General features: G+C 38.3%; 1 protein-coding gene across 1 annotated transcript; it reads right to left on the minus strand.

Annotated features, from left to right (window-relative positions):
* Positions 1-1,913: 1,913 nt before the first annotated feature.
* LOC105061524 (ubiquitin carboxyl-terminal hydrolase 3) lies at positions 1,914-22,488 on the minus strand. The gene is given in 11 exon segments (XM_073256145.1): positions 1,914-2,558; positions 2,980-3,056; positions 3,213-3,261; positions 3,633-3,707; positions 3,792-3,850; positions 6,717-6,755; positions 6,758-6,827; positions 6,986-7,084; positions 21,650-21,694; positions 21,920-22,051; positions 22,314-22,488. Coding segments are annotated over 11 exon segments (882 nt in total). The 5' UTR covers positions 22,461-22,488; the 3' UTR covers positions 1,914-2,468.
* Between the last annotated feature and the right edge of the window lie 380 nt (positions 22,489-22,868).

Raw genomic sequence — 22,868 nt, forward strand, 5'->3', positions numbered from 1 at the left:
AGAGAATAGTGTTTTAAGATCTATGCAGATACAAGCGATAGTAGACGGAGCATTTTCAGATTTATGCAGATAGATGAAGGACAGAATAGAGTGCTTTAAAATCTGTGTAAATGGATGGATAATAAAAGATGAAGTACTTTGAGATCTATGTAAGCAGATGGATGATAGGCATAGACTGCTTTGAGATTTGGCAAGCAGATAGATGACAAAAGATTTAGCACTTTGAAATCCGTATAGATGGATGGATGATAAAGGATGGAGTGTTTTGAAATTTGTGTAAACGATATATGATAGATGATGAAGTGCTTTACGATTTGTGCAAATGGAGATAGAGGTGGAATGCTTTGAGATCTATGCAATGGTCGAATGATGAGGAGAAATCATTTGAGATTTGTGCAAAATATAGATGACAAAGGACGAAGTACTTCAAAATTCATATAGTTGGATGAATGATAGAGGATGAGTGCTTTAAGATTTGTGTAAGGAGATAAATATATAGGATGAAGTCTTTTGAGATCTATGCAAGTAGATGAATGATAGAGAAAGAGTGTTTGAGATTTGTGCAAATAGATAATGATAGAGAATGGAGTACTTTAATTTTACAGACAGAAAATAACTAAGAATAGATGTTTAAGATCTATGTAAGAAGATGGATGATAGATAGAGTGTTTAAGATTTTTACAGACAAATGGATGATAGAGGACTGAGCGCTTTGAGATCAGTGCAAGCCAATGCATCACAGATGAAGCACTTTAAAATCTATTAGACAAATGGATTATAGGCAGAATGTTTTGCGATCTGTGCAGGGAAAAGATGACAAAATGAAGCTCTTTAAGAGTTGTGCATGCGGATGGATGATTAAGGCAGAAGCACTTTAAAATTTATGAGACAAATGAATGGCAAGGATGAGGTGCTTTAAGATCTGTGCAGGTGGATGAATGATAAAGAATGGAGTATTTCGAGATTTGTGCCAAATGCATGAATGTCAAAAGATAGCTTCTTTAAGTAAGGATATTTTTATTCTTTTTCTCATTCTTTTAATGATGTTAGAATCCAGATAGATATAGTAACAAATTTGAAATTTTAGTGACTAATTGACACTTTTTAAACTTTTAGGATCTAAATGTAAAAATGATCCAAACTTGAAAGAATATCTCTATAATTTTTCTTTAAACTTAATATTGCACTCAATGATAGGATATTTATATCTAATAAGTCAAATTGTTTAGAAATGAGATCATAAGCCTCAAATGTAAGCAAGTCCAAAACATTAAAATCGCTCCATCTCAGTTAAAAACAAAAGTGGTTTCGCCAAAATGTTGTGCTGGAAACCAAAATGATGTATTAAAGTTAGGCATAACAATAGTTGCATAATAACATAAAAAAGCGGAACCGTTGACATCCGTATATTCCTGTGTTATGTAGCACAGGATAGGAAGAATATACTTGACATTGCCTGGCCAAATTTAAGCATTGTTAACAGTTTCTTTGCATTCCAAAGTAAACTTCAATCTTGCAAACCTTATCCAATAAAGATGGATTGATTTGATTTGATAAATATGATCATAATTTTATAATTCTTTCAATATTTTGTGGACTTATTTATTATTTAGATCTTGCATAATCTTTGGACATTCTCTAAAATTCATGTAATCATATCACATGGTTGATCCAGACACGGGTTTGGGATGTGACAATTTCAAATGAAAATCCATTTATTTTGGCTGTAATGATTGAAGGATGGGCCCTAGCTTTCCTTCTGACTCTGATATTCAAATTTCAACCTCAATATTACACAGCTCATGTTTTCAATTTGGCCTTTCACCTCACTACCATAAGATCAAGGGCACATGCTGGAATAAGTGTCCACAACTAACATGAGATACTGATCTATGCACCAAGGAAGCACATCTAACAAAGAGAAACACAAGCTATGCTCTCAAATAAAATGGTGCGCTAAAATATGTACAATACATTGTTAGGAACCAAATTGACTCCATGGGATTAGAGAATTACATAGTTTATAAAGATAGAAAAGAAAAAAAATAATGATACAGTGACTGCAAAGCCGGATCAGCTTAAGTACATAGATGATGACTTTGGGCACAGCAGCAATAGCCAATGGAAAAATACCACATCTTACAAAGGTGACTCCAAGGTTGATCAAGTATTTTCTGAACAAACTGTATTCACTGGTTGTAGAAACTATAGAATGAAGACTGGAGGTCACTTAAATTTGTCAGAATGAAAGTTTGGGAATTTTGTGAGAAGAAAAGGAATCTGGAGATGTATACAGTTAGGTCCCACTAGGCAAACAATTATACATGACAAATCATGGCAAGCGAACTTGCAGAATAAATACATATCAAATTTGTTGGTTTCCCTTTCACCATTTCCTCAGCATTTTCTTTTGACACAAGTCCCTGCCATAAAATAATGTCAAATCAGTGGTGGCGACCGCATGATCTTCACTTTGTTTTTTTGGAGAGTGCCATGACATTGAAGTTGAGTGAATCAGGATTTTTTTGGATCATGGCTTTTATAATTCTTACAGCATCCTGTACACAAACAAGTTCCCGATTCATTGGTCGTAGAATTCACAAAATAAAGAAGCAAAAGAGTACAAATTGGGCCTGTGTCCCAAAACTGGTGAAGGATGCATCAGAACGATGTAATCCTTCAACATTTACAAAGATATCTGCAATCAAACTGAGTGATTGTCACTCCTAATAATTGTTTGACTCTTCCATCTTACATGTAGCATTTTGAGCATTAAAATAAGTCCATTGATATGGTAGTTCAGGTTGCACATAAGTTTGATGCTTTTGCAGTTGTTTGAAAATGTTAACAGTTGAAAATAGCAAACTAGTCTCTTTCGTGCTGATTTTTTTTTTTTTTTTTTTAATTTTTTGGCAGTAGTGCTGCTGGAAGGATGAAATGGCTTGTAGTAGGAAGATAGGCAACAAAGATGCAGAATACCTGCAATAAGCTGGCAGGTGATGAGGAACCATGTGATATTGGTTGAGACTTCATCCCATCAAGCTCATAAAGTTCTCCTATAAATCCAAAAATTGTGTGGTTTTATGTCATTAATTAAAGAGAATAACTAATATTAAAAAAATTAAATTATTAATGAAAGGGCACAAGTACATTTAAATGGTAAATAGTCACTAAGTTTATAAGATGATGGAAGACAGATTCACCATTCGTACCATCAACGCATGTGAAACAAATAAAATGTTCATCTACATCTGGAGAAGCCTGATAAAAAAAAAATCCAGCAACCAAGTTAGAGAATTCATAAGAGCGAAATAGAATAAATGAAGAGCTTCAGTTTACCTTTTCCTTCAAAAGTTAAGCTGAAACCGATATCTACTTGTTTTTTTTTAAAAAAAAGGAGGTCTAGTTTCAGATCTTCCTAAAATCATCCACTAAATGCAAATTTTCAAATGCTTAGGAAAAGGTCCCACAAATGTCAAGGTTATTGTCACAAAACTACTCCATGCAAAATGGGTATAAGATCCAGTAAACCTACAAATGATATGAATCCCTCACAGAGAAAAATCAAGCCCTGAATCTGGCTTGATGGCTTTGGCAATCTATCATACAAATATTGTTCATGTCAAAAGTACCTCTGTATCACCAGCAGTAGCTGCTAGAGAATGGGCATTCTCCATTTCTGTGTCCTTTTCAAGAAAAGCAGCACGCTGAAAAGCAGATGACTGTTGTCAGTAAAACAGCAGAAAATATATCTCCTACTTTAAACTTCAAAAGCAAATGTGGATAAGAACCTCAAGTGGATCCATTTTGGATGTTGACTTGAAGAACCTATCCAAGCATGATCCGTCAACTGAAAGAAAGAATCATATGTATAAAATTATTATTTTTTTTTAAAAAAAACAACACTCATTTCTTGTTATAAATGGTTTAGAGTTCTCCAATACAAGAACTTTGGCTTCCTTACTTCATACCTTCCAGTACAACATTCAAACAATATAACAAACAACTTGAATAGCAAGGCAACACCAATTGTCCTAACATAATAGAAAAAATAAATTACAGAAAAGTATGGAATACAGTACAACTGAAAAGCATAAAGACAGCTTCTTAAGATGAACCTTTCATGCCAGTGCACATGGAGCAAGCTCCTTGAACGCCTCCATGGTATCTCCTAATCCAGCAGATCAAATGATCTAGTATTGGTGATAGGATCAATCATATAACATGTTAGGTTTATGTTATGGGAAAAAAAACTTTAACAAGCAGTCATGACCAGAAAGGCCATCAGTTCAAACATATGTACTATGGTTACTGAACCGTATAAAATGGCTGACCAAAAGACTGTAGAGGAGCTTACATCCTACAAATACTTGTGCAAACTAAAAGATTGCCATGAACCAGAGGTGGTGTCCCTGACCAACCTATTGAGCTGTAATGTGTCTTATCAATGCTGGCAGAACCCTTAAGTTTATAAAATTGGGGGAATGCTAGACATAAGAAAGACTTCTATGTCTGCCCGAGAATGCTTCTAATCTTACTACAACATGACCTTGAAAGTTGATCTAATTTTATCATGTATATGGAAACTGAACCCACCTTATATGTATATATATTTTTTAACACCCGAAAACATGGATAGTCATGGTCTTCAGAACCGTCCCAAACCAGGCAGTTTGGAGCGTGCTGAACCGGAACGGCGAGAAACCGAGACGGTTCCGGCAGGAAAAACGGCACATGCTGGTGCAGGGGAAGAGAGAAACAGAAGAAGAGAGAGAGAGAAGAGGGAGAGGCCGTCGGAGGCCGGTGGTGGCCCTTTGTGGCCCCGGAGGGCCGCAAAATCCTTTATGGCTTGGTTCGCCCGATAGAGCTGCCGCAACGAGCAAGAAAGAGAGAGAGGTAGAGGTCATTGGAGACGGGAGGACGGGACGGCGGAGGGGCCGCTGGAGGTCTCTGGGTAGCCATCGTGACCATCGGATGGCGGAAACGGTGCAGGCAAAGTCGTGGCCACAAAATAGGGGCGATCCCCTTTTACGCGTCGACTGTTTTTTAAAAAAGAAGAAGAACAGTGAAATCGACACTTAGTTTGTTGGCTTCACTTTTTAAGAAGTTTTTTAAAAAAAAATTAAAAACAATGAAATCGGCAATCGATTTGCTGGCTTCACTATTTCAATACTTTTTTAAAAAATCCAAAAATAGTAAAGTCGGCAAATCCATTGCCGGCTTTACTGTTGTCGGACTTTTTTAAAAAAGTCCCTGAAACAGGGGGCTTTTTCGAACCCCTGTTTCACCACTGCGGAGCCGGAGGTGCCATTTATGCCACTTGGCGGCCAGCCGGAGGGCGCCGGCTTTACTGTTGTCGGACTTTTTTAAAAAGTCTCTGAAACAGAGGACTTTTTTGAACCCCTATTTCACGACTGCGGAGCCGAAAGTGGCATTTACGCCGCTTGGCGGTCAGCCAGAGACCCTTCGGTGGCCTCTCCGCGAACCTCCCTCGGTCTGGTTCTCCCCTCTCTCTCTCTCTTTTCTCCCGCAGACGATGTGGAGCCGTGGTGGCCACCGCGGCCCTCCGAGGGCCTGTGCAATCCTCAGGTGGCCACTTGCGACTTCTCTGCTGCCTCAACCTCCGTCGCTCCCCTCCTCTCTTTCTCTTCCTTTCTTTTCTCTCTTTCTCTCTTTTCCTCCTCCCCGATTTGTCCCTTCCTCCCTTCATCGGTTCGCACCGGTCCAGTCCAGTAAGGGGCCATGCCGGACCATGCCACCGGCCGGCCAAAACAGCCACCGATACTGATGTTCAAAATCTTGATGGATACTGTTATCATTCTTGAGGAAAACTTGGATACTAATATGTTTTGAATAATAATGTAGATAATATATCAGCATTGTTGTCTGATAAGGGCAACAATAAGATTTAAAAAATCTTAGTAATTAGACTACACCAGTCTTCGCATAAATAAGATAAACTGCAATTTATGTCAATAATGATTTAACATCTTTTGCAAGACATCAAAATAGTTTAGTAAATATGATTCTACCTAGAGATATCAAGCTAATCCAGAAAGCAAAACTACAAACCAGAAGTCACTCCATACATGATATTTTGAGATGGATTCAGCTTTTATCAAGATGCACAACTTACCAAGCATCAAGAACATGCTATACACATGAAAAGATGAGGCAGGTGGAGATGCCTTTTGATGACAGTGGTGTTTGCGTTGTATTAATTGGAAAACTCAAAATGCCATACACCAGTTTTTATTTCATGCATCATTGTAGTACTGTCTTACATTGTTTTGATCATGGTGTTGTTGCTTGTGCAATAAGTTTTAAAGAAAACAATATTTTCTTTTATTAAGCTAACAAACTTTATCATACATTCTGTAAAATTATAAGAAATCAGAGCATTGTCTAGCAAGCAAGCTGTTTTATGTATCAACTTTATCTTATCTCTCTCATATTTCCAAAACAAATAACTTGGTATGGACTAGCAGGTTTCCATTTTATCTTGCCAGCAAAGATGAGTATGGTGCTTGGACCAATCAATAGTCTTGATGATCAGGATGTGGAGCAAATGTGACAGAAAACATAAGGACTGCCACAAACCTATAGGCATGAACAGAATATTCAATAAACAAGCACGTATAACATGATTTGCAAAAATCTAGGTGATCAAAAAAGGGAATATTGCAACCAACAAATCTAAGACGTAAGAAACTTACTTAACTGTATTTCTGAAGTTGCATTTCCTATGGCATGAGAAGACCAATAGTTCCACAAGCATTTCCCAAAGATTCAATTTGTTTCAAGAAGTATGCTCTGTCACTAGGTTCCTGTGAAAAAACACAAAAGAAAGAAAAGAAAAATCTTAAATGATTAACTCATTGCACATCCATACATTAACTATAACCAAAAAAATGTTATCTTATTGCTTCACCTATATGTCTTGTCAGGGCCAAACAATACATCCGCATTAGCTTCCTCAGGTTCTCTGAACAACTTCCATCCATGTACTTTTATGTATTCTCCATTCTTTATTTGAAGCTTCAATGCAAATGCAAGGGCTTTCTTTTTTATTATTGCTTCCGATCTTCATTGCACATGACCACCAAGATCACATATTATCCTTATTATGTTTTTCTAAAATTTTAAATTACATCTGACTGTCATGCAACAATCACACAGTCAAGAAGCAAACTATTCTTCATCCATCCTGACATTTTTTATTTTGAAAAAAAATAGGAAAATGAAATCTGTCTTCCTGCTATACTACTACATGTAGCCTAGAAGAGAAAACTGTTGGATCAATATGCATACAGATTTAATACAGAATCAATTCAAAAAGTTTCTTCCCCATCCCTTTAACTAACACTTAATCTCACTTGGAACTACATGCAAATACATAATATGCATATATGTGTGCTTGTTTTTCATACATATTGTGATATTGTTATATATCTTTTTGTTTTGTATCCTGATGCCTCATCATCAAGCTGAAAATACCTTACAAAAATAGCATATCTTTTGTGATAATAAAGGTATCGAAAATCACTCTTGTATCTCTAGAAAGATATATAAGTTTGCCACAAGATTCAAAACAGTATACTACAAACACTACTTTTTGTTGGATTTCTTTTTAACCTTGGCTAATCTATGCTGCTGTAAACTGGTGCAGAAACATATTCGAAACTACCATATATTGTTAGTTTGATATATGGCCTGATCTTGCCCGTGTTTGCCTGACAATTTGTTAGGAGCATGGTAAAATCCTCGTTAAATTATCTCCCCTCTTTACCAGTATTAACTGTATGGGTCCTCTAATACCTCCTTTTTATCTCCTTGACGAATTGTTTCTCTTGTTCAAGTTTCCTTGTGTGCCTATAACTTCATTTTTGCCTCTTCGTATTGATCTTTGCCATTCCTGTTTCTCCACATGATCAATGAAGACTGAGGGTGAGTGGCAACTTATTGACATGTTAAAGTTCTCATCAAGTCGATAGCACAAACTTTGGGCATGCAGCCTCTCAGTTTTTCTTCTACAAAGGCCATTTGGGGCTATCTATAGGGAATCAACATTCATGGTTGATGCAGCGCATCAAGCCGTTATTTTGCTATATCCGTCAAGTCATCGTTTTTCTTTATTTCGTTTGTGGTGTTTGATTCGATATAGCTTAATTATTTTGAGAAAAATTGGATAGGGTGATCCAAACCCGAACCAAATCTTTTTGTTTATTTTTAGCCAAACAGGGATGCCAATTTAGATTTGCATGGACCACATGATTCTCCAAAAAAATTATCTTTTATTAGAGAAAAAGGAAAGAAAAGAAAAAGGGGAAAGACAAAAAAAAAAAGAGACTTCACAAAAATCCTAAATCCTCCTCTCTACATATAGCTCCCCCTCTATCTTCTAATTCATAGTTGCTTCTTCTTCACACTCAGATTGATCTCTCCTTTCTCTCTACTTCTTCTGGATCTTCTTGCCTTTCATCCTTCCCATGCTGGAGTTTGTCCACTATGGTGCTGCTAATCTTGATGGTCATGGATGCCCTGCATCTGGTGAAGCAATTGCAATCTTAAACCTCACCGACCTTTGCCTTCTCATCGGAGGTAATCCATAGGTCATGTAACCACCGTGATTTATTACCGTCTTAACCTTCTACTGAAACCTATTCAGTTTCTTTTAATAATTAAGCTTGGAAAGATTCAATTCTCGAATGTTTCTTTGGGACTATTATATGTACTTGGTGTTGGTGTATTGAACTTAGTTGTTGATCTTTCACTTTTTTTTAGTTCTTATTGTCGCTGTTAATCTAATCTAGATTATATTGCTGCTGAAAATTGTCTTATTTTCTGCGCTAGGCTCTTAAGTTCAACTTAAAAGATCTCATTAAATTCAGATTCAGAATCTAGGATTGCATTTTATCCTTTAAAGCCCTCTTTCTACTGCACTGCTATAATAAAATGGCTGCAGCCCTGCAACAATACTTACAGCTACATTAAGTGGTATCTGAGCAAGTTCTGATCCAAGGGCTTTCATTCAAATGCATTATTAGAACCGTATATCAATACACGTACATGGCATGAGCTTGTCTCACCTGCCACTTCTTTGTTGTCTAAAAAGTTTGAAAAAAAAGTGTTGAAGATTCATGTCTTGCATCTTGTTGGCTGTCCACAACTTTTCAAATCATTAATACCTCATTGTAGGGCCATTAGCATCTCAAAATGCCAAACAATCACGTAAAAAACCCTAGGGATGGGAGAGAGGCATATGAGAGACAACAAGGGGCTATGAGAAATATGCAAAACCAACTAAATCAAATACAACAATTGTTAGAAGCCATGAACATGACTCGTCAACACTTGAAGGATGTAGCTACCAATTCTAAGAGCGACCCTGATGTAGATAGATTCGACTTACCTCCTATGAGAAATTGGCCAACCCAACATCAAGCGAACACCGCATGTTGGGATCAAGGTATTAAGGTGGATGTTAGTGAGTTCGAGGGTAGGCTAGAACCTAAAGAGTTTCTAGATTGAGACAAGTTAGAACAATTCTTCAAGTGAAAAAATTCTCCGAGGACAAAAAAGTCAAATTTGTCTCCCTTAAGTTGAAAGATCATGCCTTAATTTGGTGAAAGTAAGTCCAAAATGATAGGATTAGAAAAGACAAGGAGAAAATCGCCTCTTCTGAAAGAATGAAAGAGAAGCTTAAAGAAAAATTTCTCCCAACTGATTATCGACAAATCTTATTCCAAAACCTTCACAATCTTAGACAGAGATCTAAGATAGTGCAAGAATACATTCAGAAATTTTATATCTTGTAGGCTCACGATGACCTTAAGGAGGACGAAGAACAGCAAATAGCTCGCTGTCTTATCGGGTTTCGTCCTCAAATTCAGGATGAATTAATCTTTTGCAATTTTCTGCAAATCAACACAACCTACGTCACGCACTTAAAGCTGAGTCCATGTTGAAAAGGCAAATATTCCAATAGGGAAATACAAGTGGGAAGATCACCGTAGGAAACAAACCAACCCCAAAATATAGCATCCAACCCCTCCAAAACCTATTGTTGATACTAAGGATAAGGAGATTTTAGGTCCTAAGCCCCGGGATCCAATCACTTGTTACAAGTGTAAGTAACCGAGTCATAAGTCGTTAGAGTGTCCTTTGAGACAATTTCAGCCTTGAACAAATTTGATTGAAAATGCCAATGAAAGTGAAGAGGACGAAGAGGTCGAAATGCAAGAGAAAGATGCTATTGGAGATAGCAAAATCCTCGATTAGACTGCTGAAGTTACTGAACCAAATCTAATGATCATTCGAGTCCTAATAGCACCCAAAACTATGAAGGACAATTGGAGACGACGTAGTCATTTCTGAACTATCTGCAGTGCTGGAGGAAAATTCTATTCTATCATAACTAATAGTAGGAGCACAAAGAACTTTGTCTCTCAAGAGATGGTTGACAAGCTTCTGTTAAAAATTGAAAAGCTTACACAACCTTATCGAATTGCATGATTTAAAGATGGGGATAAGGTTCCAATAACGCAACGAAGTTTGATTAAGTTTTTCATCCGAAAAACTTATACTAACAAGTTTGGTGCAATATAGTGCCTATGGATGTATGTTACTTGCTTTTAGGAAGACTGGCAATTTGACCATAACACCATACATGACGGAAAGGAGAACACATACATAGTCATCAAGGACAACAAAAAGATCATCAAAGCCACAGCCTAAGTTAGACTTATCCCAAAAATATCATCCATCGAGGGGCAATTCATAATGACTTTGAACAAATCTCAATTTGCCAAAATCTTAGCAGGATCCCTTATGCTTTATGCCTTAGTGATAAAAGAAACAATGGAAACTCTGAAGTTCCGTCGATTGTTCGAACACTGATAGACGAGTTTTCTGATATCATGTCAGAGGAACTCCCTGATGGCCTACCCTCTATGAGAGATATCCAGCACTGTATTGATCTAGTGCCAGGGGCAAGTCTCTCACACTTAGCTCACTATAGGATGAGCCTAGTAGAAGTTGAAGAATTGTATCAACAAATCACTGACTTGTTGAAGAGGGGTACATTAGAGAGAGTATAAGTCCCGTGGCTATACCTGCTCTCCTCACTCCCAAAAAGGACGAAACATGGTGGATGTACGTAGATAGTCGAGCTATCAATAAGATCACGATAAAGTATAGGTTCCTCATCCCTAGGCTTGGTGACATGCTTCACATGTTAGAGGGTGCGAAGATATTCTCCAAAGTCGATCTGAAGAGCGGATATCACCAAATCTATATCCAACCAGGAGACGAGTGGACAACGGCATTCAAAACCAAAGAACTATATGAATGGTTGGTTATGCCCCTTAGGCTATCCAATGCCCCAAGCACTTTCATGCATACCATGAATCAAGTGTTGCGGCCGTTCATTGGAAAATTCATCGTGGTACACTTCAACAACATTTTGATCTATAACACGAGTCTTGAATTCCATCTAAACGATCTACGACAAGTACTTCCGACCTTGAGAAAAACTCAGTTGTATCTAAACCTTAAGAAGTATACTTTTCTAATTGATAGCCTTAGTTTTTTAGGCTATATTGTATCTGCCAATGAGATTAAAGTAGATCCTGCTAAGATCAAAATGATTCGAGATTGGACAACCTCAAAAACCATAATTGAAATTCAAAGCTTTCATGGACTTATGTCATTCTATTGATGCTTCATTCGAAATTTCAGTTCTTTGATTGTTCCGATCACAGACTGTTTGAAAGGAGGAAAATTTCGTTGGACTCCTACATCGAACAAAGCTTCAAAATGGTTAAGGACAGGCTCACGAGCACACTCATACTTGCCCTACCTAACTTTGATATGGTATTCGAAGTTGATTGTGATGCCTCACATGTGGAAATAGGGACTATGCTATCTCAAGACAAGCCATAGTCCTTTTTAGTAAAAAATTGAATGATGCTTGATCACGTTATTCTACATATCATCTCGAGTTCTGTGCGATCGTGCAGGCTTTAAAGTACCGATGACCATATTTGATTCATCAGAAGTTCATCCTTAATTCAGATCAGCATTTTCGGAACCGTCTCGAACCGATCAGTTCGGAGCGTGCCGAACCATACCAACGAAGAATCGAGACGGTTCCTACATGAAAAACGGCACATGCCGGTGCCGGAGAAGAAAAGAGAGAAAAAGAGAAGAGAGGAAGAGAAAGAGAGGAAGAAAAAGAGGGAGGGGATCCGTCGGAGGGGCTCCAGAGGGCCTCCGACGGGCTGTCATGGCTATCGGGCGGCGTAAACACCTCCCGCAGCTCCGCGGCATGAAACAGGGCGATCCGCCCCTATTTCCCATATTATTTTAAATTTTTTTTTTAAATGAAGCCGGCATAGGGTTTGTTGGCTTTACTCAAGTCATGTCGGCAAATCTAATGCCGGCTTCATTTAAAAAAAAATTTAAAAAAAATATGAAAAATGGGCGGATCACCCCTGTTTCATGTCGCGGAGCCGCAGGGGGCGTAAACGCAGCTCGCAGACCACGACAGCCCACCGAAGGCCCTCCGACAGTCCCTCCGACGGACCTCCCTCCCTCTTTTTCTTTCTTTCTCCCTCTCTCTATTTCTCTCTTTCTCTCTTTTTTTCTCCGATTTGGCTCTGTTTTTCTTCATCGGTTCGTTTCCGTTCGGAACGGAATAAGAGCATGCCGAACCATATCGTCGGTCAGTCGATACAGCCATCGGTACCAGTCCGCAAACCTTAATTCAGATTATGAAGCCTTGCATTATTTGAATTCTCAAAAGAACCTTAACAAGAGGCATGCCAGATGAGCTGTGTTTTTACAAGAGTACACTTTCCACTTGAGACATAGGTAGGGTATAGTCAATTGGGTTGTTGATGCTCTCAGCCGTAGGACCATCTCCTTGCCACTGCTTCCTTACAGATTATAGGGCTTGAGACTATGAGAATCAATACAAAGATGACCTTACTTCGGACCTATCATAGAAAAATATTTGTCTCCCGACACTAGTTTGTTCTCTGATTTCTACACTGAGTCCGGGTACCTTTTAGGCAATCCAAGTTATGCATCCTCGAGGGTTCGCTAAGAGAGAGTCCTTGATTCAAGACCTACACGATAGCGGTTTAAGGGGGCATTTTGGATGGGATAAAATCTTAAGATTAGTTCAAGAGCGCTACTATTGACCAAACGTGCATAGAGACAGATGATTCGTTCAATATTGTATGACCAATCAAACATTTAAGGATAAAAAATAGAACACGGGTTTATATACTCCTCACTCCATTCTCTCTACTCCTTGGGAAGATGTCTCTATGAACTTTGTTCTTGGCCTATCCAAAACTGCACGATATGCTAACTCAATCTTTGTGGTTGTAGATCGCTTTACTAAAATGGCCCATTTTATTCCTTATAAAAAGACGTCTGTTGTATCACATATTGCAAAACTATTTTTCAATGAAATTGTGCGTCTAAATAGCATTCTTAGGTCAATCACATCAGATAGGGATACTAAATTTTTAAGTCATTTTTGAATAACTTTGATGACCAGAGCAGGACGTAGATTAAATTTTAGCGGCCCATATCATCCGCAAACTAATGGATAGAAAGAGATGGTAAATCGATCTTTGGGCATCCTTTTAAGATGCTTGATGGGTGAAAAACCAATACAATGGGATCTAATCTTACCATAGGTTCAGTTTGCATATAATAGTTTCACAAACAGAACCACAATAAAATCTCTTTTTGAAGCTCTCTATGGCCATCCTATTCTCCATTTTCTTGATCGACATTCATTACATATCCTAGTAGAGTTAGTGCAGAAGCTGAGTCCTACTTGAAACAGGTTCAAGAGGTGCAACAGCAGGTTCATTAAAGGTTGTAAGATTCCACAACCAAATATAAAATAGTAACGGACCTACACCACCGAGGTATGGATTTTAGTGAAGGAGATAGTGTTTTGGTTTATTTCAGAAATGAGAGAGATTTCCAACCGGAAGTATAGCCAGCTCAAGATTCTCAAGTTGGAGAAGATGCCTACCTTATTGATCTAACATCAGAAGTACCTACCTCTCTAGTATTCAATATGAGTGATTTATTCAAGTACCATAGATAAACACCCACTATTATAAGTGTCGAGGTGCTACCTTTCATTGTAGATGCACAGATGACAGCAAAGGTTGTGCAGGAGATTTCAGACGTTCGCAAGACTAAGACATGTCGGGGTACACATTGCCCATATTTGGTATGTGGGCAAAGACGTCAGATAACCAATAAAAGCTGGATTTCGGAGGTAGAGTTGCGCTGGCTTCGAGAGGACCTATACCAAGGATATCAAAAGGCTATCTCGATGGGATCGAGATTTCTCCCATCTGGAGAGAACTGATGCAGCGTATCAAGCCGTTATTTTATTTTACTCATCAAGTCATTATTTTTCTTTATTTTGTTTGTGGTGTTTCATTTAATCCAGCTTAATTATTTTGAGAAAGATTGAATAAGTTGATCCAAAATCAAACCAAATTTTTTTGTTTATTTTTAGTTAAATGGGGATGCCAATCTAGATTTACGGAGACCACATGATTCTCTAATAGATTTATCTTTTCTCAGAGAAGAGGAAAAGAAAAGAAAAAGGGGAAAGAAGAAAAAAAGAGACTTCACAGAAACAATAAATCCTCCTCTCTACATTCGGCTTCCCCTCTATCTTCTGATTTATGATCGCTTCTTCCTTACGCTTGGATCGACCTCTCCTTCTCTACTTCTAGATCCTCTTGCTTTTCATCCTTCTCGTGCTGGAGTTTGTCCACTGTGGTACCGCTAACCTTGGTGGTAGTGGATACCTCGTATCTGGTGAACCAGTTGCAACCTTGAACCTCACCGATCTTTGCCTTCTCATCCAAGGTAATCAATATGTCACGTAACCACCGTAACCCATTACCTTCTTAACCTTCTATTGAAATCTATCCACTTTTTTAATAATTAAGCTTGGAAGATTCGATTTGTGGATGTTTATTTGGGACTATTATATACTTGGTATTGATGTATTGAACTCAGTTGTTGATATTTTATTTTTAGTTTTTATGGTTGCTGTTAATGTAAATCTAGATTTATTGCTGCTGAAATTTATTTTATTTCCTACACTATGCTCTTAACTTCGACTTAAAAGATCTTATTAAATTCAGATTTAGAATCTAAAATTGTATTTTATCTTTTAAAGCCTTCTTCCCACTGCACTGCTACAATAAAGTGGCTGCAGCGTTGCAATAGCATTTGCGGCTACATTAAAGGTGGTCATGTTCATGCCAAACAACCTTACCTCAGCTGGTTGGCACCCTCTCCACTTGGGAGAGGTCCACAGTTTGAACCTAGTTGGTGGTGTGTTGACCATAGTTCTCAAAAAGAAAGAAAAACAGGAGGGGGGAAGACAAAAAGGATGTCATGCTCATGAGGTTTAGTAATTATTCTATAAGAATCTCAGTGCATATCTCTGCAAATCTTGGAACCTTTTCTACTCCACAGCAATTGCCTATCCTTAAATAAGGAGAGAGATCTAGTCCTTAAACTGTTCTGGACACCCTGCTGACAAACTTTTTTAGACTCCATTTCCCTGATGACAGATCTTCCTTGCTTCTCTTTTATTTATTTTTTCAAGTAGATAAGCCTCACTTAAATGCGTTTAACTGAGATATACTATGTTTAGTAGAATGTCATAGATGCAGCCACTCTCCTATTTGTTTGCATAACTGGATACTTCAATTGGAGGTTTCCTACTACAGGTTCAACAAAGGCAAAGCTCCTTTGCAACCGAATGTTTAATTCAGAAATGACTCTCTCCAACAAAGTGCATTTAAAAGAAGACATGTCACTCACAGCCACTTAGACATGTTGTCTGTGCAGTTTGCCCAGGCAAGGCCACTGAACCCTAGTGGGCTACTGTGTTATAAATTGAGTTACAAGCCATATCTCATTATAAATTCCATATGTGTTTGTATATCTACAACAAAAGATAATCCACATATCATATTCTTTTGCTAACAATGTATATGGTATATTGGAGCAGAAAAATACTTAATGCTATAACAGACAGTATAACTTTTACTTTTCTTCATCCAGCTATTTCCTTCAATTCTCAGATTTTCTTCTACTTTCTTTCCTTTGCTTCTTCAACTTTTTCCTTCTCTCTCTCTCTCTCTCTCTCTCTGTCTTGTCTTATTCTTTCTCTTCTTCTTAACCCATCTTTCTTTACCATACTCTCCACCTTCAACCTTTTTCTTTTACTTGTTCTATTGTTTCGATCCTTCCCCTTTTCACTTTCTCTCTCTTTTTTCCTTCTTATCCTTTTTTCCTCTTTTTACTTTTCATCCTCTCCTTTCCTTTTCTCTTGTTAATAGCAATCATGTTCATTTGCTATAAACTCAGAATATGTCTTCATCTTCAAGTCTGTTGCAACAATGGGCAAAATTTGAATGCAAGTCCATTTCCAGCCTGCTATGATTGTTCTGTTGATTATCAACAAAAAAATACAGCCAATACATAAAGAAGATAAGATTTAAATCTGATGGAGGTCAAAAATGATAATCTTTCTCATATAGATAAGGTTTAAATCTGATGGAGGTCAAAAATGATAATCTTTCTTATATTCATCCTACATGGGAAGTATGTCTTTTAATAATTTAATTGTCTTTCCAGAATCATGCTTATTTCTTTTTCAGACTTCTTACTAGATTATGCATGCCAAGCTAAAAGGTTCGGTTTTCATACTGAAATGTTGAAACAGGATGCTTTAACTCTATTTCACAGATGCATCACCTTTCATTCTTAAATTGACACAAGATATTTTCCTAAAGGACAATGGATATGCTACATACTCCAATTTCATTCTTAAATAGCTACTTATGCCAAAACATTTGAATCATCAAGGATTCTCTCTGCTTATGAAACAGCATTAGAGTCATTTGATAGGAGTGCTGCAAATTACTGACTGATGTATCAAGGCTCAAATAATATGTGCTCGATCTCTATCTTTTTGCTCCACAGTTAAGGCATTTGACAGTGGCAGAAGAAAACATAAGTAAATTTAGGCCAAGACTTATTCATAACTCAATAATCAAGAACCTAAATTACATAATGTATCTGGGGTCGACTCTAAGAATCCATCTCCATATACCCTTCCAATTAAAAGAAGATTAACAAATATGTTGAAACCGTCGGTGTGGTCCCTTCTCATATGGGACCCATCGGTTTAAAGGAGGTGAAGAGAAGAGTCCGAAACAAACTCTTATTTATTGGCTTGGGATTGTCCTGTGTGCGTGAAACTAAGGTGCACGGAAAAGCCACGACAGCGTCGAAAGGGATAACGTGCGGAAATCGTGTGAGGCACGAAAAAGCCTAGTGCGTGGAAGTGAAGGACGTGCGGAATTCTTTCGCGAAGTGGAAGATGAGTCCATAAAGGACTCCTACCTTTTTTGCTTATAAAAAGGGGGTCATGGATGTGATGAGAAGAGAACACAGACAAGAAAAAAGGGAGAAAATGGTGAACCACAAAAAGAGAAAGGTAGAAAAGAAGAGAGGTTTGGAGAGGGTGCTTCTTTCAAGAAAAGAAGATTGGAGAACATCGATTGAGTTCGCTCTACCTCGGATAAGAGTTATTCCATTGAGAAGGATTCTTCTGGAGATTTGTTTAATCTTTGGATTTCTTCTTGTATCAGAAGCGGTGTTCCAGACGTGATATCAGAGAAGTTTTTGTACTTTAAACTATTATTATTATAGTGGAATCTCCTTTTTACTTTGATCCCTGTGTGGATGTAGGCTTCGGCCGAACCACGAAAAAATTCTGGTGTTCTTGCAATTGGTGTGATTTTTCTGGCCTTTTGGTATTATTATTAGTGTAGGTTTTTGTTCTATTTATTATCTTTCAAGTACTCGAATCTAAATAAGTAGTATCAAAGCCTGGTTCCTCGAATCCAGAGTATCAAGAAAGAGATAAGATGCTAATAGATGGAGAATCAATATTCGACAAGTACTATGATCAAGCTGATGTCAACCAACTACTCGATTTGAAAGCTTCGCATGGAAGATCTCCTTTATTGCAAAGATCTTTACAATCCAATCGAGAGAGTTATTGCTCAGCCCGATAAGATGTCAGACAGAGAATGGGAGAAGCTGAATCGCAAAACCATTGGGCTCATTCGGCAATGGATTGATGATAGCATCTTCCATCATGTTTCAATAGAGGTTAATGCCCATAGCCTCTGGCTGAAGCTGAAAAGCTTGTACGAGAGATAAAGACGACGTAGAACAAGATGCTCCTAATTCACAAACTAGTGAACATAAAATATGAGGGAACTTCCATGGTGGAGCATCTAAGCAACTTCCAGAATTTGGTAAACCAGCTCGCCGCAACGAAGATGGCGTTAGATGAGCAGCTCCAGGCCCTACTGTTGTTGAGTTCCTTGCTTGACAATTGGGAGACTTTGGTGGTGTCTCTAAGCAATTCTTCATCAGAGGGTTTGATAGCCTAGACGATGGTGAAAGATTGTATGCTTAATGAAGAAGCCAGGAGGAAGGAGCAAGGGGTCTCGAGCCACAATGAGACCCTTGTCACGCAAAAAAAAGAAAAAGCAAGGACAGGGACTCCCAATCTAACTCAGATGATGGCCGCACCAAATCATGGAGAAGATCTAAGTCTCGAAGTGGTAGATGTTTCAACTGCAGCAAACGGGGCCACTTCTAAAAAGATTGCCGATTATTGAAAAAGGAGAAGCTAAAGAACAAAGCAGACGGTGATTCCAACTCGGATAATGAGACGATAGCAATAGCTTCAGGTGAAGAGGTGATCATTGTTTGTGGCACAACAGACGATTGTTTTACAGGTACTACTGGCCAATACTCTATCTGGATAATTAATTCAGTCGCTTCGTATCATATTACAGCGAGACAAGAATTATTCACGTCTTATCATTCTAATGATTTTGGGATGGTAAAGATGGAAAACGATGGAGAATCAAAAATCATTGACGTTGGAGATATTGTCCTGATCATGAGCTTAGGGTACATGTTGGTATTAAAGAATGTTCGACATATATCAGATATCCATCTGAATCTGTTGTCGATAGGAGTATTAGACGAGGAGAGCTACTACAATGTGTTTGGAGACGGCAAGTAGAAGCTGACCAAAAAATTGCTAGCAGTAGCCAGAGGCATCAAGCAAGGCTCTCTCTACTTCATGCAAGCCAAGCTCAATAAGGGAGATGTGAAAGTAGTGAAAGAACCTTCTATCTCAGAATTGTGGCATTGATGATTGGGACATATGAGCCAAAAATGGATGTCAATTTTGATCAAGAAAAATGCTCTTCCTATTGATGGTTCTGAATTGAAGACATGCGAAAGTTGCCTGATAGGAAGCAAACCCGAATTTCTTTTCAGAACTTTTTCTCTAAAAGAAAAATTAGTATATTAGATCTTGTTCACAGTGATGTTTGGTCAATAAGTGATAGAACTCTTGGTCGATGCTTTTACTTTGTGATTTTTATTGATGATCACTCTCGAAAAATTTGGACATATGCTTTGAAAATGAAGAATCAAGTGCTTGATATATTCAAGCAATTTCATGTCTCTATTGAAAAAAAGATTGGATGAAAGCTGAAGTGCATATGGACGGACAACGGAGATGAATACAGGGTTTCTTTTGAGAAATACTATCAACACAATTGCATCAGATTAGAGAAGACGGTGCCTAAGATGCCATAGCAAAATGGGATTGCTAAGAGGATGAACAGGATGATCTGCGAGAGAATCAAGAGTATGCTCTCTCACGCTAAACTATCGAAGGCATTTTGGGGAGAGGCATTGATGACTGTGGTCTATGTTATTAATCTTTCTCCTTTCTATGCTCTTAAGGGTGATACATCACAGAGAGTATGATTAGGAAAAAATGTTTATTATAATTATTTGAAAATTTTTGGATGCAGGACGTTCGTGCATATTCCCAAGGATGAGAGGTCCAAACTAGATGCCAAGGCAAAGCAGTGCATATTCTTGGGCTACAGTGATGATGGAGAGTTCGGCTACCGATTGTGAGATCCTGTGGAGTAGAAGATCATGCACAGCCACGATGTTATTTTCTTGGAGGATCAGACGATCGATGACTTCGAGAAGCCTAACAAGCCAAAGTCGACCTCGAGTAGCCTTATAGACTTATGCCCAGATACTTTTTCGAGGAGTCTTGATAATAGGGGAACAACTGCAGATGATAGTACATATGACAATCACGAGGCTGAAGAGTGCGGATGGTGTTCAAACTGAGCTGCATGCGGAACCATTTACACAGGAGATCCGAAAATCCACAAGAGAGCGGAGGCCGTCTATGAGATACCCACCACAAGATTATGTGCTATTAATGGATGTGGGGGAGCCTGAGTCCTATTATGAAGCCATGGAGCACCAACATAGTGAGGAGTGGTTGAAATCAATGACGGAGCAATGGCCCTGCAGGCTTGACGGAACCTCCCATACGAGTCAGGAGGGAGTGATTTGTTGGTGTGGTCCTTTGTCATATGGGACCCACCAGTTTAAAGGTGAAGAGAAGAGTCCAAAATGGACTCTTATTTATTAGCTTAGGATTGTTCTGTGCACGTGAAACCAAGGCATACGGAAAAGCCACGACAGTGCCGAAAGGGATAATGCGTAGAAATCGCACGAGGCACGAAAAAGCCTAGCACACGGAAACGAAGGATGTGCGGAATTCTTTTGCAACGCGGAAGATGAATCTGTAAAGGACTCCTACCTTTTTTGCCTATAAAAAGGGGGTCGTGACATGATCAGATGAGAACACAGACAAGAAAAAGGGAGAAAACCGTGAGCCACAAAAGGAGAGAGGGAGAGAGAAGAAGAGAGGTTTGAAGATGGTGCTTCATTCAAGAAAAGAAGATTGGAGAACGTCGTTTGAAAGAGTTCGTTTAACTTCGGATTAAAGTTATTCCATCGAGAAGGGTTCTTCTGGAGGTTTGTTTAATCTTTGGATTTCTTCTTTCTTATATCAGAAGCGGTGTTCCAATGTGGTATCAGAAAAATTTTTATAGTCCAAACTATTATTATTATAGTGGAATCTCCTTCTCATTCTAAGCCCTATGTGGACGTAGGCTTCGACCGAACCACGAAAAAATTCTGGTGTTCTTGCGATTGGTATGATTTTTCTAAACTTTTGGTATTATTGTTAGAATAGGTTTTTATTCTATTTATTATCTTTCAAGTACTCGAATCCCAATAGAAACATCTAACTGCTGGCATTCTACATGACTGCATACTTCATCTCCATTTATTTGGTCTGTGAGTGTTAAGAAAGGAATGATCTACTCCCAATATGTATTAGATAGGTGCAGAAAGCAACATTTTGTACAGGCATTACGAGTCATTTTGATACAAATTGAGCCGCTTCAAATAGGCACATTGCTCTAGCTCATAATACTATCAATCAGTCATGGGGACAGACAAATGCTATGCATCATAATATTAGACAAATGGTTAAATTACATCATCAATAGCAAATTTGGAGGATTTCAGTATCAAGAAAATTCAGCATTGATAATCTATAGCCCAAAACTCGAGTTAATAGACAAAGGTTTACTTTGCTCACCTTCTTCCCACACCCCACAACTTGCTCGTTATCAGACCATCCAACCTGAACCAAGAAAAGACATAATATATTTCTTCCATCCCGAACAATATGCAAACAGAAAGCAAAAACCAGTAAGTCACGAGAAACAAAAACAACATAAAAACCTTTTAAACAATGGATAACTAGGTGATTTTTTTTAAAGAAAAAAAGGAAACTTTTTTATACGCCCAAAAAAAAAAAATGATAAACTGGTTACGAAATTAAAATGAGCTATAGCGAATGAATTACCTGGGCAGTATCAGGGAAAAGGAAAATCACCGCAAGCACGGGCTTAGGCACCATCTCAAGAAGTTCATCATCTAAACCATAAACATCATATAGCTCCACTTCATCCTTGGGAACGCCGAGGCCCCAAATAAACTGCTCCACGTAGAGATACAGCAACAGGTATCAATAATAACCAAAGCCTAACCAAGAACCCATATTTTCCATATCTAGTGCCTATTCAGCGAGCTAAAAAATTGTAAACCCTAACTAATTAATCATTCTTACACGATAGAAGTCGATAGTACTTGGAGATTACAAGCCACGTAAGAGAAGAAATTGCTCAAGAATTTTTTTGATAGGGAGGAAGGGAGTTTGAGGTCGCCATAGGGGTTTGGGGGGAAGGAAGAGGGGAGACCTGGTTCATGACATCGGGGTTGGATTCCAGGGGAAGCCATTTCTGGGCGGCCGTTCCCTCACCAGGCATCGCCATTGACGTGGGAAGAGGAGCGCGAGCAGGAAATTTTAGTGTCAGAGGAGTCGCACTTGAAAAGTTCGTCAGCATCCGATTGTTTCTACCAAGACTGCACAAGGAGCGGGTTGACGACGGGTGACCTGAACCGAACCGAGTAGATCCGTTTAGACCTAACGTCAGCTGCTCCGGCCGAGTTGCGTTCAAACATTAGACCCGTTTCATATTTTGGACCGGATCAGGAATCCATAAATTTTGACCGAGCCAACTCGATCCGTTCCAAACACTTCTGATCTATTTTTGGATCTTCCTCACCTAAATTGATCCGAAGACATCATTCCAAATCAGTTCTTCACTCAAACAAATCTTACAATATTTAAAAATGCAAGCTGTTGAGATTGTTAACCTCTTGAAGCATTCTATAGTTCCAATAAATATTAATTCATGTAGTTTTGACCATGTTTGTAAATAATTCTATGGCAGTCAAAATTTAGTTGGATT

The sequence above is a fragment of the Elaeis guineensis genome, chromosome 4, assembly GCF_000442705.2.
Source record: "Elaeis guineensis isolate ETL-2024a chromosome 4, EG11, whole genome shotgun sequence".
Classification (NCBI taxonomy): Eukaryota; Viridiplantae; Streptophyta; class Magnoliopsida; order Arecales; family Arecaceae; genus Elaeis; species Elaeis guineensis.